The following is a 16,278-nucleotide window of genomic DNA, read 5'->3' as shown; positions in this document are numbered from 1 at the left end:
GGATGTCAGCTGGGTGGGAACAGCTGGCCTTACTCTACTTCCAGCTTCCTCCTTGAAAGCAGCAGGCAAGGTCCACTGAAAGTCAGATGGGAAGGAGGAAATGGCATTTGTGGGAAAGGCAACCCTCCAGCCCCTGCTCCGGAGTCTGGGCTTGTGGTAGGGCTGGATGTAGAGGGGACTGGCTTCCTCTAACCCACGAGCAAACTGCATCCTTTCTTCCTCATGACAGCTAAAACCTGGCAAAGAAGATAAACTTTTCAGGAAAAAGGTACCATCTCCCCTTCCTCCCAGCCCATTTCCAGCTGTCAGAGGTATAGGCAGCACCTGGGTGGTTCATGAGTCCCGTGGCAAAGGGTTGGGAGTTTCTGGGGTGGACACCACACGGAACTGTATGGGTTGACCACTGGCTCTTGGCTCCTCTCTTCCGTAGCGGAGATCCTGGAAAAACTCAGAGGACCGGATGGCCAATAAGCCCCTCCGGCGCTTCAAGCAGGAACCAGAGGATGATCTGCCTGAGGCGCCCCCCAAGACCAGGGAGAGTGACCACTCACGCTCCAGCTCGCCCACTGCTGGGCCTAGCAATGAGGGGGCTGAGGGCCCAGAGGAGAAGAAAAAGGTGAAGATGCGCCGGAAACGGCGGCTTCCCAACAAGGAGCTGAGCAAGGAGCTGAGCAAGGAGCTCAACCATGAGATCCAAAAGACAGAGAGCAGCCTGGCCCATGAGAACCACCAGCCCATCAAGTCAGAACCTGAGAGTGAGAACGAGGAACCCAAGCGGCCCCTGGGCCTCTGTGAGCGCCCCCACCGCTTCAGCAAGGGGCTCAATGGCACCCCACGGGAATTGAGGCACCCATTGGGGCCCAGCCTGCGCAGCCCACCCCGAGTCATCTCCCGGCCCCCACCCTCCGTGTCCCCGCCCAAATGCATCCAGATGGAGCGCCACGTGATCCGGCCACCCCCTATCAGCCCCCCACCCGACTCGCTGCCCCTGGATGATGGGGCAGCCCATGTCATGCACAGGGAGGTGTGGATGGCCGTCTTCAGCTACCTCAGCCACCAAGACCTGTGTGTCTGCATGCGGGTCTGCAGGACCTGGAACCGCTGGTGAGGGGCTTCCCTGTGTTAGGCTCTTGGTTAAGGCTTGGCTCAGCCTGGAATGGCCCGTTTGGGCATGTATCCCCACTCTAGTCACTCATGGTACTCTCTCCTGCCGAGCCCTGATTGTCCACCAAGGACTTCCTGTCAGCCTGTTCTTCCCTGCAGCTCAGTAAAGACCAAGTAGAGTCCTTGTCCCTAGAGTTAGCCTAGGTTAAGAGCAAGGGGTACCAGTACCAGCTTTAGACCCAGCTTGACATTTATCAACTTTGTAGCCTTGGCCAAGTTCTCACCCTCATGTATGAATAGGCATGATACCGGCTTCACAGGGTGGTTTAGAGAAATGTAGTAAGGCCCGCAGGAAATACTTGATGGAGAGTGGATGCCAGCTCCTTCCACTGATGGCCTGTGGCCATCAGAGCAGAGGTGTCCACGTGTGGACAAGATGAGTGCTAAACAGAAAGGTGCAGAGAACAGATTCCCATTTGGGTTTGGTGGCCATGCAGGGGCTCCCCAAATGAGCCCCCATCTCTGATGCTGTCCTTCCTGCTGGGCCCCCAGGTGCTGCGATAAGCGGTTGTGGACCCGCATCGACTTGAACCACTGCAAGTCCATCACGCCCCTGATGCTGAGCGGCATCATCCGGCGACAGCCTGTCTCCCTCGACCTCAGCTGGACCAATATCTCCAAGAAGCAGCTGAGCTGGCTCATCAACCGGTTGCCTGGTGAGCCCTGGGCCAGGGACCCGAGTGGGAAGCCATTGGTGCTGTTGTGTATCACCTGGCCCATGACTCCTTCCCTGTGCCTCCAGGGCTCCGAGACTTGGTGCTGTCGGGCTGCTCGTGGATCGCAGTCTCAGCCCTCTGTAGCTCCAGTTGTCCTTTGCTCCGGACTCTGGATGTCCAGTGGGTAGAAGGACTAAAGGATGCCCAGATGCGGGATCTCCTGTCTCCACCTACAGATAACAGGCCAGGTAAGTTCCAGTCCAGAACTGTGCCCAGGGGGTCCTGTGGATGGGGTGACTTGTGCCATTGGATCCTGTGCATGTGTTCTGAAGCCTCCTCTAGCGTCAGCCCTTCTCTAGAGGACACAGGGAAGAGTCCCTGCTGCTGTGTTCTCAGTCAGCATTGGGCACAGAGGGGATCCAGGAGGAGGCAAAGGCTCCTTTGCATGTGCCAAGACTCTGCACCTGGGGCTCAGCACATTCTGGCTGCTTCCATATTAACTTGCCTCTTGCTGGCTTGACCTCTTTGAGTCTCCGGGTCGGGTGGCTGGAGAAGAGCTTGTAGCACAGCCCACTCACGGTCCACTGTCTGGGTCAGTGACTCTCACAGCTTACATGGTGCCCAAGGTACTGGGGGCAGCGATGCTGGGCCACCTTGTTTCAGTTAGCTGATTGCCGCTGAGTGAAATGTTGGTTCAGGTTTCTAGATCTTCTGTTTTTTCTAGAAAATCTGGAAATTAACTCTTTATGTAGACTTCTGACTTTTAAATGTTAGAATTCTGGTTTTAGGAGGAAGCACTTTGTGGCTAAATGAAATTTAACTGTTATATCTGTCTGTAGGCCTTTTAAAGTCATGTCAGTATGACCTGATCTCCTGTCAGGTTGACAGAGGTTGCCCCTTTCCTTCCTGCCCTACCAGGTCAGATGGACAATCGGAGTAAGCTCCGGAACATCGTGGAGCTGCGCCTGGCAGGGCTGGACATCACAGATGTCTCCCTGCGGCTCATCATCCGCCACATGCCCCTGCTCTCCAAACTCCACCTTAGTTATTGTAACCACGTCACCGACCAGTCCATCAACTTGCTTACTGCTGTCGGCACCACCACCCGAGACTCTCTAACTGAGATCAACCTGTCAGGTGAGGTTCCCCCTCCTCCCAAGTCTACAGAACACAGTGGGAGTTTCATGTTTGTTGAAAATGGTGTGCCCACTCTTATCAGCGTTAGGTGCTAGGGCACACCAGGGAGTGAGACAGCCTGGTCTAGGGGAGACTCATACGTAAGTCCCTGCTGGAATTGCAGTAACAGCTACCAAAAAAAATAGTATTGATAGCAGTAAGAGCATATGGCAGTGGCTTCTAACCCAACATACAGGCTAGGGATAACTTCCTGAAGGTGGTACAACTGAGTTGATGCCTTCCAGCCAGGGTAGGGGGACAGCAGTAGGCATGGGGCAAGGACCACGGTGACAGGGCTTCTATCTAGAGACCAGTGGCCAGGCGGAAGCAGTGGAACAGTCTCTGCCTTTGTTGTTGTTGTGTGTACTCCTCATGGCCCTGCTATCTAGGGCCTGTTGATGGAGAGAAAAAAAACTTCAGTTAGTTCCATTGTTGTTCCTTGTCTGTCTGTCACACCATGGAATCCTCACTCCTTCACTTACTAATGGGGTGGGAGTTGGTTCTGAAGGACTGGGAGCTTGGCTGTATGTATGGTGCAGTAGCCAAGAGGCGGTGCTGCCTGTCCTTACTCATCTAATGCAGTGTTGGTTTGATAGCTTAGGATGGCTTGGGTTGGGGTGTCACATTTGGATGAGATTTAAAGAAAAAGAAAAAGAAAGAAATAGAAACTTAAATCTTTATTTTTTTTCTCCCGTGAAATTACTAAGTATTGAAGCATACCCTCACTTCATTTAAGTTCCATTTTTACATGACTCCATTTGGGGTTTTGCTTCTTCAGGGTTCACTGTTTGTCTGTCTTTACATCCCAGTTCATGACAGATGAACACCCCCCACCATCCATGCTGCATACCAGGCCTGCCTGCCGGGTGAGATCCCACTGTACCTAGGATACCATTCCTTTCCTCATGAAATTTTGGTGACAGGGATTGTCCCACTCCTAGAGGCAAAGAAAAGAGCTGTGCTGAAAAGAGGTTTCTCCTTAGAGGCACCAGATTGAAGCTCCGTTCATTGGCCTGGACTGGTGTTGGACCTGCCTTTTGGAGAAGGGCTAGATGGTGTCTTGTTCTCAGTGCTTGATGTGACTCTTCGTGTTCTGGCTTAGTTACTGTGGGTGTGTAGCAAAGATCTCTATCTAAATCCCCTCCCCTAAATAGTGTAGTTCAGGAAGTATAGGGGGTGGGGGTATGTGTGTGTAAATCATCTCTGGGTATTTTATCTTTCCACCATAATACATTGAAGTCACCTTTTCATCTCACTACACACAGATGGAGCTCTGCATTCTTGTTATTAGCCATGAAGTATATTAAGGTATATTTCTGTAGTCTCTTCTGGTGTTTTTTCCCCCCTCTCCCACCATTATAACTAGTTAATTATAAAATAAGTCTCTGCCACAAAATAGATTGCAGTTGACATGTTCATGATCCACAAATATGGTTGGAGGATCTGGTCTCATGATAAATGACACTGAAATTCTAGCTGCTGTCACCCGGGCCATATTTCAACCTAGAAGTTTTTTTTGAATGCTCAAGGCAGTTCCTTGCTTCTGCCCCACCTCCCATTTTCCCTCTGAGGCAATCCTTTAGCTCGAGTTCTCTATTCCAGTATTTACCCCCATATTCCAGAGTGAGCCCCTCTACTGCCATTTCCATTTAGACATTAGTCTTTATTAACTGGCTATTACAGAACATGAAGATTTACTGCTGTTGCATCCTCTTGGCACCCCACCACCACCCTTTTTTTCTTTTCTTTCTAGTTTTTGGTTAAGTTACTATTATTTATTATGACCATGTGAGTATTGGTCACTGTTGAGCCACATAGTGGATTGTGAGTAAACTTCCTTTCCTGTATCAATTGTTTTTGGGTTTCCTAGAGTTAATGTTTCATTTTTATTTGCTTGGTTTCTAAGCAAACTAAACAACAGAACAGAGTAATCTTTTACCCCGCACAAACTCATCAATCCCACAACCAGACCTCCCCTCTGGCCACCATTTTATCCTCCCTTTCTTTTTTCCTGTTTGGATTCCTGCTTCCATCAGGACTGGCCACCTCTGCTGTACCGCTGTCATCCTGGGTCTTTTACCATCATCCCCTCGGGTTTCTGCCTTTGTTGGACGCCCTCCTTCCTTGATTCCATATCATCTTTTGAAGTTGACTCTCATTGGTCAGAGGACACATGTCCTTATTAGACCTTACATTTTGTTGGTAATTCAGCTGGGTCTAGAGCTCTAGCTTGGGAGACATGTTGCTTCAGCGAGTGAGCAGCATTGTTCCACTGTCCTCCAGGTCCACATGCCTGATCCAAAACTATTTGGTTCTTCATCCATCAGTGAATCTCTTTTCTCTCAAGGGAAGATTATAGAAGTTGTCTTTGTCTCATAATTTTTGATGATGAACCTTGGCTTGAGTCTGATTTATCACACTAAACACTCATGAGCCCTTTCGATCTAGAAACATATGTTCTTCAATTCTAGAAAAATTTCTTGAATTTATTCTTATTGTTTTCCCCTTCTGTTTCTTTCTGTCCTACTCCTGATATCATCCATTTTTCTTCTTATTTTCTACCTCTGTATCTATTTGCTGTTTTCTAGCAGTTTTCTTCTCTTTTGTCATACAATGTATACAGTGAGTTTTCCATTTCTACTGTCATGTAGATTGAGCCATGTGAAATTGCTGTTTATATTGATCAAAACCAAATGGTAGCCATATTTTTAATTTCACAAGCTATATTCATAAGAGGCTGTCCTGAGATTGAATGTTGGCAACTCAGTTGCTTGTCTAGTCAAGGGTAACCGGACACTCTGGGCAGATGATTGGAGTTCACCTGCTATGGACAGCCGTTAAAGAGTCATCTTCATTGGTGGTTTCTTTGCAGAAACCCAGACCCAGATTTTGTCTTCCTCTTAAGTTGATCAGGGTCACCAGAGACTCCTTGATCTCCAAACTGGAGGGTGTAGGCTGAGCTACCAGTGTTCTTGTGCTGGGCATGGGGAAGGAGGTTGGGGTTATCACCAGTGACTAGGTAAATTTTTGCTTAATTCCCATTTTTGAGTAGGTAGCCCTATATCTGTGCATGGTGGCCTGTCTTCTGCTGGGGAGGAAATCTGGGCATCTTATTGTTCCTTAAACAGATTCTCAGCCAGTCATCCTGCTTCTAATCCCATGTTTACCTCCTCTTCTGATATATGTGTTGACTCTAATAATAAACAGTGCTTTCTAAGAAATTAGTGCCAAATCCCTTGGAGGTGTTTCCCTGCTTTCTCCTCAGACGTTTAGGATTAGGAGTAGGGTTCAGCTTTTTTAAACCTGCTATGTTTTTATGTATTGTAGCTAGCTTCCAAAATAAAATAAATTTTATTGTAATATGTAAATAAATTGATCCTTTTAACCATGTTTAGGTATATACAGTTCAGTGACATGAAATACACTCAGTTTTTAACCATCACCACGATCCATTTTCAGAATTTTTTCATCACCCAGTCAAAAAGGCTATACCCGGGCTGGGGTTGTAGCTCAGTGGCAGAACGCTTGCCTAGCACATGTAAGGCACTGGGTTCAATCCTCAGCACCACATAGAAATAAGAACAAATAAAATAAAGGCATGCTGTCCATCTACAAGAAAAAAAAAAAAGTTTTTTTTAAAAAAGCATACCCAGTGGGCAGAACCCCAGTCCCCCTAAGCACTCCATTCCACTCCTATACATACCCCATAGAAGCGGAATCATCCAGTCCTTCTTATGGCTGACTGGTTTATTTCACTTGGTATAATGCTTTCAGGGTTCATTTTTTTAATCAGGTTGTCTAGTTCTTTATGTATTCTGAATATTGGGTAATGATTTGCAAATATTTCCTCCCATTCTTTGGGTGGTTTTGTCACTCTTATAATAGTGTCGTTTACATAGAATAGTTTTAAATTTTGATGAAGGCCAATTTTTCCTCCTTTTCCCAAATCTTATGAAGATTTTCTGTTTTAGAAAAGTTTTACAGCTTTACATTTTGTGTTTAGGTCATTTTGAGTTAAATTTTTGTATATGGTGTATGGTAGGGAGTCCAGTTTCATGCTTTTGCATATGGATATTCAGTTTTCTTAGTATCATTTACTGGAAAGACTGTCTATTCCCTCGTTGAACGGTGTTGACACCCTTGTCAAAAATCATTCGACTCTACAGTCAAGAGTTTGTTTTTGAGTTCTCAATTATGGTATCCTTATGCCAGTACCAAGTGTTTTGATTGCTTTAGCTTTGCAGCTAAGTTTCAAAATCGGAGCAAGAGTCTCCTAAACTGGCTTTTTCAAGAGTTTTGGGCAATTTCAAGTCCATTGCATTGCACATCAATTTGGGGATGGATTTTTCTATTTCTGCAAAAAACACATTGGGGATTTTTTAGCAATTTCATTGCATTTATAGATCTCTCTGATATCTTCACAGTATTAAGTCTTCTAATCCATGAACAGTCCATGAAGATGGAATATTTTTATTTATATATCTTTAATTTCAGCACTGCTCTATGGTTTTCAATGTACAAGTCTTTCACTTCCTTGTTTAAATTTATTTCTAAGTTTTGCTTCTTTTTTTAATATTTATTTTTTAGTTTTAGGTGGACACAATATCTTTATTTTATTTTTATGTGGTGCTGAGAATCGAACCCAGTGCCTCACGAATGCTAGGCAAGTGCGCTACCACATGAGCCACATCCCCAGCCCCCTTTTGCTTCTTTTTGATGCTATTGTGAATGCTTGTTTTCTTAATTTCCTTTCATAATTGTTCACTGGTGTTAGTTTTGTGTGGTTTTTGTATCCTGCAATTTTGTTGAATTTTAGTTTATTAGAAAAAAAAAAAAGCTCTCTCCCCCACACCTCTTGGGTAGAATCATTAGGGTTTTCTTTTGTGTAAGATCATGTCATCTGCAAACAGATCATTTTTTATTTATTACTTTTTACACTGAATGTTTTGTCTAGAATTTTGTTATGTAGGAAAGCTTCTTTATTATGGACTGTACTAATGGAGGTTTGTATCTCTTAATCAGCTTACTTTCATTGGACTCTTCTACTTTTCACCATTAAAAAAGTTGAGGAAAAACATCTTTCTTCACCTATCCATAGAGTTCCTCACACCACCAGTTCTGTATTTTGAACATGTCCAAACATACAGGAAAACTGGAAAATGGTACAATTGAAACATTTCCTTCCAGCTAGACGCAGCAGTTGTAGATATTGTGTCACACGTGCTTTTTCTACATATTTCTTTTTATTTGTTTGAAGGTTTACAAACATCATTTCACCCCTAAACATCTTTAAATACTTCTGTGTATATTTGCTAAGAATAAGGACTACAACAATAGTCCCACACCTAAAAAGATTAAAAATCACCAAATGTAGCCTTTTCTTCAGTGAGACTGAAGACGGGAAAACTGTCAAAAAGGAGATGCACAAAAAATATGCTTCAAGTAACCTCTAACTTTTTCTAAAGGCATTGCTTACTCTTCTAATTAATCCCTCAAACATACCAAGATGGCTGACCCTGCAAGTCAAAAGAAGAATAAAAGTGTAAATAGGAGAGGGATTTTGCCTATTTGATAAAATATGCTTATTTCCATATATTTTTGTTTTCCACTATTCATGGTGAAGGGCCCCCATATTCATCAGGCCTCTTCCTGTTATCAGTTAGCTATCCTTAGATAAGGAACGTAGGGTGGGGGTCTGGCTCAGTGATAGCACTTGCCAGCATGCATGACACCTGGGTTCTATCTCCAGCCCTTTAAAAAAAAAAAAATCATTATCTGGGCTGGGGATGTGGCTCAAGTGGTAGCGCGCTCGCCTAGCATGTGTGAGGCCCTGGGTTCGATTCTCAGCACCACATAAAAATGAAAAAATATATTGTGTCCAGAAAAAAAATTAAAAATTAGATTAAAAAAATATTGTGTCCACCTAAAAAACTAAAAAAATATTTTTTAAAAAAAATCATTATCAAAACAGCTGCTTAGGGCTGGGGTTGTGGCTCAGTGGTAGAGTGCTTGCCTAGCACAGGTGAGGCACTGGGTTCAATCTTCAGCACCAAATAAAAATAAAATAAAGGTATTGTGTTCATCTACAACAACTAAAAATATTAAAAAAAAAAACTACTTTTGAAGGGCTGGGGTTGTAGCTCAGTGGTAGAGCACTTACCTCACATGTGCAAGGCACTGGGTTTGATTCTCAGCACTGCATATAAATAAATAAAAGCCATCAAAAAAAATTAAAAAGCCTTACAGTCCTCCTAGTCTTTCTACGGTTTTCTTAGAAGAATGTGCACATTCAGAATTTGTTGACTTTGTGGAATTTAGCTTGTTTTGTTTTCATTTTTCCTGTGAACTGTAGACTTGCTTAAATTCAATGTGTATATTTTTGACAAGAAAACATCACAGGTGATAATCGTATACTGTGTTCTTCAGGGTGAGTTCCCAGCCTTGGAACTGCTGGTCAGAGTCCATTACACCAGAGAATGGCCCCACCTGCTGTAGGCAGTCCCTTCTCCTGGCTGCCATTGCTGACACACTGAGGCACCTTTTTTAGACCCCTCCCTTGAGTCCTCCTGAGAATTTTCCAGACTCACCCACCTTCCTCCCGAAGGGGGTCCTTCCAGAGCTGTCCAGTTTTACCCCCACTCCAACTGCTATCACCACTCCTCCCATGAAATAGTCCCCTAGCTAGAGAGGCCTGCTGGACAAGTCCTGCAGCTGTCGAGTGGCCTCAGTTGTGTCTTGATGTTTACCTTTCTGTTGTGCTTATCTGGCTCCTGCAGACAGCCTTGACACCTCCTTGGAGGATGATATGTCAGCCAGCATGCTCCTTGGCTCTTGGGTTTTTGGGGGAAGTTTTTTTTTTAATATTTTTTAGTTATAGATGGACACAACATATTTATCTTTATGTGGGGCTGAGGATCAAACCCAGGGACTCACACGTGCTAGGCAAGCTCCCTACCACTGAGCCACAACCCCAGCCCCCTTGGTTTTAAAAAAAAAAAAACCCTGAAGCTGAAGCCCAAAGGCATGTCCCTTCAGAAAGCTGAATAGAAAGGACTCTTGTGGAGAGGTTCGAGGTTCTTTTTGTGTATTAGACTTCTTCCAGCCTCGTTTCTCAGACTTCCACAGACAGGTGCACCCTACCAGCTGACACTAGAGCCCCTGGTTAGCTGGTCATCCATGGAGTTTGCTCATATTGTCCGGGTTAGGTGAACACCGTAAGCAACTCTTGCCATCTAAGGATAACTGGATCTCAGGGAAAAAGACCTGTTTGATATAGGGCCTCATGTCAAATTTTGAGTAGCGAAAACAAGCATATTTTATCACTGCTAAAATCCTTACCTTTACACTTAAAATGAATCAATTATTGTTTTGAGGGCATCTTTTTCTGAAGGAATAATATGTTAGCATATATAATACCCTTCCTTTGACTTTTGTACAAGATTATAAAATGAGCAGGGCACCTGTAATCCCAGTGGCTGGGGAGACTGAGGCAGGAGGATTGTAAATTCAAAGCCAGCCTCAGCAAAAGGTAAGGCACTAAGCAACTCTGTGAGACCCTGTCTGTAAAGAAAATACAAAATAGGACTGTGGATGTGGCTCTCTTGGGGGAACATTTTTGAAGGATTAGTTAGATTAAGGGATTGCCCTAGAGAAAGTGAGAGGCATCTTTTTGCCAGGGTCCTTGTCAGTTCTCCCACCTTCACTAATTGCCCAGCTTTCATTGTCAGTGACTCTGCAGGTGGTGTAGACAGCCTCTCAGCACCACCTATTCCCCGTTCATGAATTCCCATTGCCTTTATGAGTTCTCTTTACATGTCCTAGCATCCCAGGGATCATTTGCCCTATGTTCTCTTTATAGGACAGCTTATATGTATAAAAGATAGCACATTTTCCCCATGTTCTGTTTATGGTTTCCAACTTATTTTAATGCACCTGTATCAATTTTGTTGAAATATTTGCAGAATTGAAAGCTTGGGTTGACACCATTTAGAGGAAGGTAGGAATCATTATCTCCTCCATTTAATTTGCCATAAAAGAAATCATTCCTTTTGCTATATGGTGAATCTCAGATGTTGACTGACATTTAAGGCAATTGACCGTGGATTCAGTTTTCAAGGAAAATAGAAAGTATAAATTGATGAACATATGTAGCTGAAGGGGGTGCCTTATGTGGTTTAGGGTTATACATTCTGATTTATTCTCTGGACAGAACCTCTCCATCCCCTTCCAGCATATTGGGCATATCCTTCTTCACAGGTAGACATTCAGAATTAAAAAAAAAAAAAAAAAAAAAAAAAACAGGGGAAATGAACCAGGAGGCAAAGGAGGATTCCCCAAGATGACCTTACAGAATATTCTCTCTGATCCAGCAATGTCCCCCTGAGCATTATCTGAAAGGGAACAGGCAGATGAGTATACAGTAATGCACATAGAAAAGTACTCAACAGTATATTAGATGGAAAAAGCTTCTTGACAGCATAGATAGATTTGCTTGAGTGTACATGAAGAGGCAGCTCTGTGGTCTACGTGGTTTTTACTTGATATACTGTTGTTTTTTTTTTCCAGGGGTACTGGGGATGGAACCTAAGGGCCTTGTACATTCTAGGCAAATGCTCTACATCCCCAGCCCAGTCCGAATGAACCCTTTATAGTTGGTGGATGAAACCATTGCCCATTTAAAGAAGAAAAATTTTAAGCAAATACATTTTGTTTTAGGGCATCAGAGGCTGCATGTGAGACAGCTGTGCCTGGTTCCACTGTGGAGTGCCAGGAGGAGCTTTTGTACAATGCACCTTTTCCCCCACCTCACATTTTCTTTAACATAATTTTGTCTTCCCTGTAGACTGCAATAAGGTCACTGATCAGTGCCTGTCCTTCTTCAAACGCTGTGGAAATATCTGTCATATTGACCTGAGGTACTGCAAGCAAGTCACCAAGGAAGGCTGTGAGCAGTTTATAGCTGAAATGTCTGTGAGTGTCCAATTTGGGCAAGTGGAAGAAAAACTCCTGCAAAAACTGAGTTAGTCCAAGGACAAGTATGTAAATATGGGGTAGGTGGGGGTGGGCGCAGCTGGGGAAGGGAAAGACTTCACAAAACACGAGGGCTTTTATTTCTCATGGAACTTGGAACAACAGACCATAGAACGATTCCATTTTGCAAGTCTTGCCAAGGGAGAAGCCACCCATTTGGGGATGTGTGAGCCAGACTCTTCCCTCTGGTCTTTCTGCGTTGTAACTGCACTGCTTTCTGGACCACAGTTAAGCGGCCTTTACAAGAAGACATTCCCGTTGCAGGAAGATGGGCTTTGGAGGAATTTTCTTTGAAGTATGAGCTTTAGGGGTTCTCCCTACCCCACCCCCTGTGGTGTTTTTGTTTTGGACACCTTGTTCCTTGAAATGCTGAGGTTTTTGGTGTCAATATAAAGTGGACCACACACCACATCTGCTGCCGTCTTGACACATTTTGTTTGGTTGGTTTTGTTACATCTTACATTATGCAGAACTATTTTTGTACAAATTGTTAAAAGTTATTTATGCAAGGTTTGAATGCATACCAGTATTTTTATTGTTTTGAGATTGCCAACTTTCCTGGTTTCCTTCAGGTAGGAGAGAACTTAACCTGTACTTCATCAACACAAAGAACTCATCTACAAATGTGCCCAGATCTGACAGAGTGGGCCAAGACCTTCCACTTAAAAGCATGTTTAACTGGAAGTGGAGCCTGCTTGGTATGTCAAGAAGTTACACGAGCATGATGTGGACAGATGTAAATTACAGTCGAAGTAAGACACTCTGCCAAGTTTCCTCTGTAGAGAATTCACCTTTTTCTGAAATTTTACAAATCAGACTTCAGCCTTTGCACTCAGGAGGGTTTTGCTCCAGCATGAGCTCTTGTACTCTACATAGATCTAATTTATACCGTGAGACAAGTAGTAGAATAAATGCGCCCACACAGCCTCTTTTCCTCTCCTTTGAAGTGTGAGTTGAGTTCTCATTTAGGTTCGTAACCTGGCTGTTTCCTAGTTGTAATGTTCTGCATTCAGAAGTGCCATTGTTGTATGGTGGTGTTTCCTAGACTTTCCCTGACGCGATTTTACCTTTGTTGAATTTGTATAAACAGTTGTAAAAAAAAAAAAAAATCTTTGTGTTCGGGGGTTTTTGTTTGAGGAGAGGACTAGGAATTTTAATTGGAAAGCCCAGGGTCTGTAGGTCAATATAATTTCTCTTTAATCTGAAAAGTATAGCAGCCTCAGAGTACATGATTTTTTTTTCCTTCAGCTGTTTCTGGACTATAAAGTAATATGGCCAAATATAGAAATTAAGGAACAGACTTTCCTTAAGGGGCAGGGCAGCTCACCTGTGTGGAGGCCTCTTGCCATATCTGTACAACAACTTCCATGGCTGCTTGGTATCACCTATCCTTTGAAGTTTCCAAGATTTGTGGGGGTTGGGCATCATCTCCTCAAATTCCCCACAGGAGACATGGGGCTGGGGTTGTGGCTCAGTGGTAGAGAGCTCGCCTAGTATGAACAAGACACTGGGTTTGATCCTCAGCACCACATAAATGTAAAATAAAGATATTGTGTCCACCTAAAACTTAAAAATAAATATTTAAAAAAAAAAATCTCCCACAGGAGACAACTCAAGGAGAGGTTCCCCTCCTGCAAAGTAGCTAGAGAGGACACTTGGTTATGTAGTAACTTACCCAGGTGGCAGAAAAACTAGTGAGGAATTTTTTTTTTTCCTTAATTTTGGTAAAGGATTGAACCCGGTGCTTCTTAACCACTGAGCCCCAATTTTTATATTTCATTTTGAGACAGGGTCTAAGTTGCTGAGGCTGGCCTTGAATTTATAATATCCCTACCTCAGCCTCCCAATTGCCAGGATTGGCTTCTTAAAAAAAAAAAATTAAGTGATCTAAAATTATTTCTAAGTAGGGTCTTGTAATCTCGTAATCATGTACAGAAATAACTGCTGTGGCGAATCTGAAGATGGGGAGGATAACCAACTTCTTTTCTCAATAGTCAAGAACATAAAACCTTGTCCCCCTTAGACAAGCCCTTCCTGCTAATAGTCCAGTTTTTTGCAATACTGGGGATGAGACCCAGGGTACTTTACCACTGAGCTATGTCCCCATCCCTTTTTGAGACAGGGTAGCCTTGAACTTGTTATCCTCTTGCCTCAGCCTCCCCTGCCTCAGGCCTTACAGGTGTGTGCCACCATGCCCAGCAACAGTCCAATTTTTTATTTACCCTCCTTTTCCTTATTATGCCATTGTGGCAAAATGACACTGAAGTCATTGCACCCTATAACTAACTCGGTGGTCCACTTAACAGAATTAAGTATAAAAGTGTAACTTATCTTTGCTCGTCCTGATGGTTCATGTTGGAGAGACACAAGTTCTGTTTCTTAGTAGCCTTAGTCCTCTGAACTTGCAAATGAAAGTTACCTTGCTACTTGGGTTATTCTCTTCCTTGGGAAATAGCTTTAAGAGTAATAGTGGTTTTCAGAGGTCCTTGTATTCATTTGTTAGCAGCCAACATTGAGGCTCAGGGCTGCAGCTGTGACTGCTGAAAATATAGCAGAGTTCCATGTTAGAAGGCAGTACCTCTCCTATAAGGACTCTCGAAGCACACAGGTCTACGAGAGGCGCCTGTGGCAGAACTGCCACTTGCTAGAGATCCACGCTATCATAGGGACACACAGCAATGTCCTGACATATTTTAGGCATGCAAGACAGGCCATAGGTGAGCTTGCCACAAGAGTACTAAACAGCCTGGTGAGATTCACCCCAATGCAAATCCAAGGTCTCTGTACAGACCTTTTAAAAATAAGCTTAGGGTGGGCTGGAGATGTGGCTTAAGCGGTAGCGTGCTCGCCTGGTGTGCATGCGGCCTGGGTTCAATCCTCAGCACCACATACAAATAAAGATGTTGTGTCCACCGAAAACTAAAAAATAAATAATTCTTTCTCTCTTTAAAAAAAAAATTTAAAAATGAAAGATTTCCATTTAAAAAAAAATAAACTTAGGGTGAAGCCAGCCTAAGCTACCTGCTGCCAACAGCTATAGGCCCACACAGGGCAGATGAAGTAGTGAAAGAGTCACTTGCTTGACTGCACTCCCTGTGCTGAACCATAGCTTCCCACCTCAGGGGAGAGGTCCTATCTCTAGGGAACTTGATGCTGATGAAGGAAGGTACAGTGGAGCTTCAAATGACTACCCTCTCACTGTGAAGGATAAGGGGGATGGGGTTGTGGCTCAGTGAAAGCGAGCTTGCCTAGCATGTGTGAGGCACTAGGTTCGATTCTCAGCATCACATAACAATAAATAAAATAGAGGTCCATCAACAACTAAAAAATATTAAAAACAACAAAAAAGAGGAGGATAAGGCACTTCACTATATTCCAGTGTGGACCTGAAGAATTTTATCCATGTGACATTACCTAATCAAAGAATTAACGTAAAGATGCATGGTATGCCAGTTAAAACATGCAACTTGCAGGGGAAATGACTGGCCTTCTGCCACACAAGTTAGCAGCCATCCCTTGGTGTCTGCAGTGGCTCAAGTTCCTTACTAAATGGTGCACCGTGTGCACATAACTTGCACACATCCTCCTATATATTCCCAGTCACTCGGGATGGCTTATAATACCTAATGCAATGTAAATACTACATAATAGTTGTTACGGTGTAACAACTAATTGTTTTGGAACTAATGACAAGGAAAAAGTAGTCTGTACATGTTTAGTATAATATTTCAAATATTTTTAATCCTCAGTTGGTTGAATCCACAGATACAAAAGGGCTGTCCGTACTTTGTCAAGCCTGTTGCACTAAACATCTCTGTCAGTTTGTCACTAAACCAAGTGATCTCAGCACTACCTTTAAAAAAAAAAAAAAATCCACCATTTGGGCTGGGGTTATGGCTCAGTGGTAGAGCGCTCACCTAGCACATGCAGAGGCCGGGTTCAATCCTCAGCACCACATAAAAATAAATAAAACAGATGTATTGTGTCCAACTATATAAATCCAAAAGTCAAGAATAAGAAGCATGTTTTAAGCTAACATGTAAATAAATCTGAATTTGTGTACCATCATTTGCTGGCCTGAATTTAAAGGCTTCCTGTGGGGAGCCATTCTGACACGTGATTGGGTGACTCCCGTTAAGGGCCTGAGGCACTCTGGCTGTATCGGAGTTATCCCGACCCTTTCCTGATGAGAGAGCCCATCCGTGTGGGGGTGTGCGTAACCACTGACCCTGGAGACCCAATCACTGACCCT

At 43.7% G+C, this 16,278-nt stretch overlaps 1 protein-coding gene across 16 annotated transcripts in view; it reads left to right on the top strand.

The window, feature by feature from the left end:
- Positions 1-12,965, top strand: part of KDM2B (lysine demethylase 2B) — a 126,651-nt gene extending 113,686 nt beyond the window's left edge. For all 16 annotated transcript variants that reach the window (XM_081285203.1, XM_081285202.1, XM_081285201.1 and 13 more), the window contains 6 exons: positions 230-268; positions 431-1,104; positions 1,657-1,820; positions 1,907-2,068; positions 2,739-2,957; positions 11,839-12,965. In XM_081285203.1, the coding sequence (XP_081141329.1) occupies positions 230-268; positions 431-1,104; positions 1,657-1,820; positions 1,907-2,068; positions 2,739-2,957; positions 11,839-12,020 (1,440 nt within the window). In that variant the 3' untranslated portion in view covers positions 12,021-12,965. The remainder of the gene's footprint in view (positions 1-229; positions 269-430; positions 1,105-1,656; positions 1,821-1,906; positions 2,069-2,738; positions 2,958-11,838) is intronic.
- Positions 12,966-16,278: the final 3,313 nt, after the last annotated feature.

Source organism: Spermophilus citellus (genome assembly GCF_964194105.1).
Source record: "Spermophilus citellus genome assembly, chromosome: 3".
Classification (NCBI taxonomy): domain Eukaryota; kingdom Metazoa; phylum Chordata; class Mammalia; order Rodentia; family Sciuridae; genus Spermophilus; species Spermophilus citellus.
The sequence above is the reverse complement of the archived record's forward strand: the minus strand, read 5'-3'. Positions and strand labels throughout refer to the sequence as shown.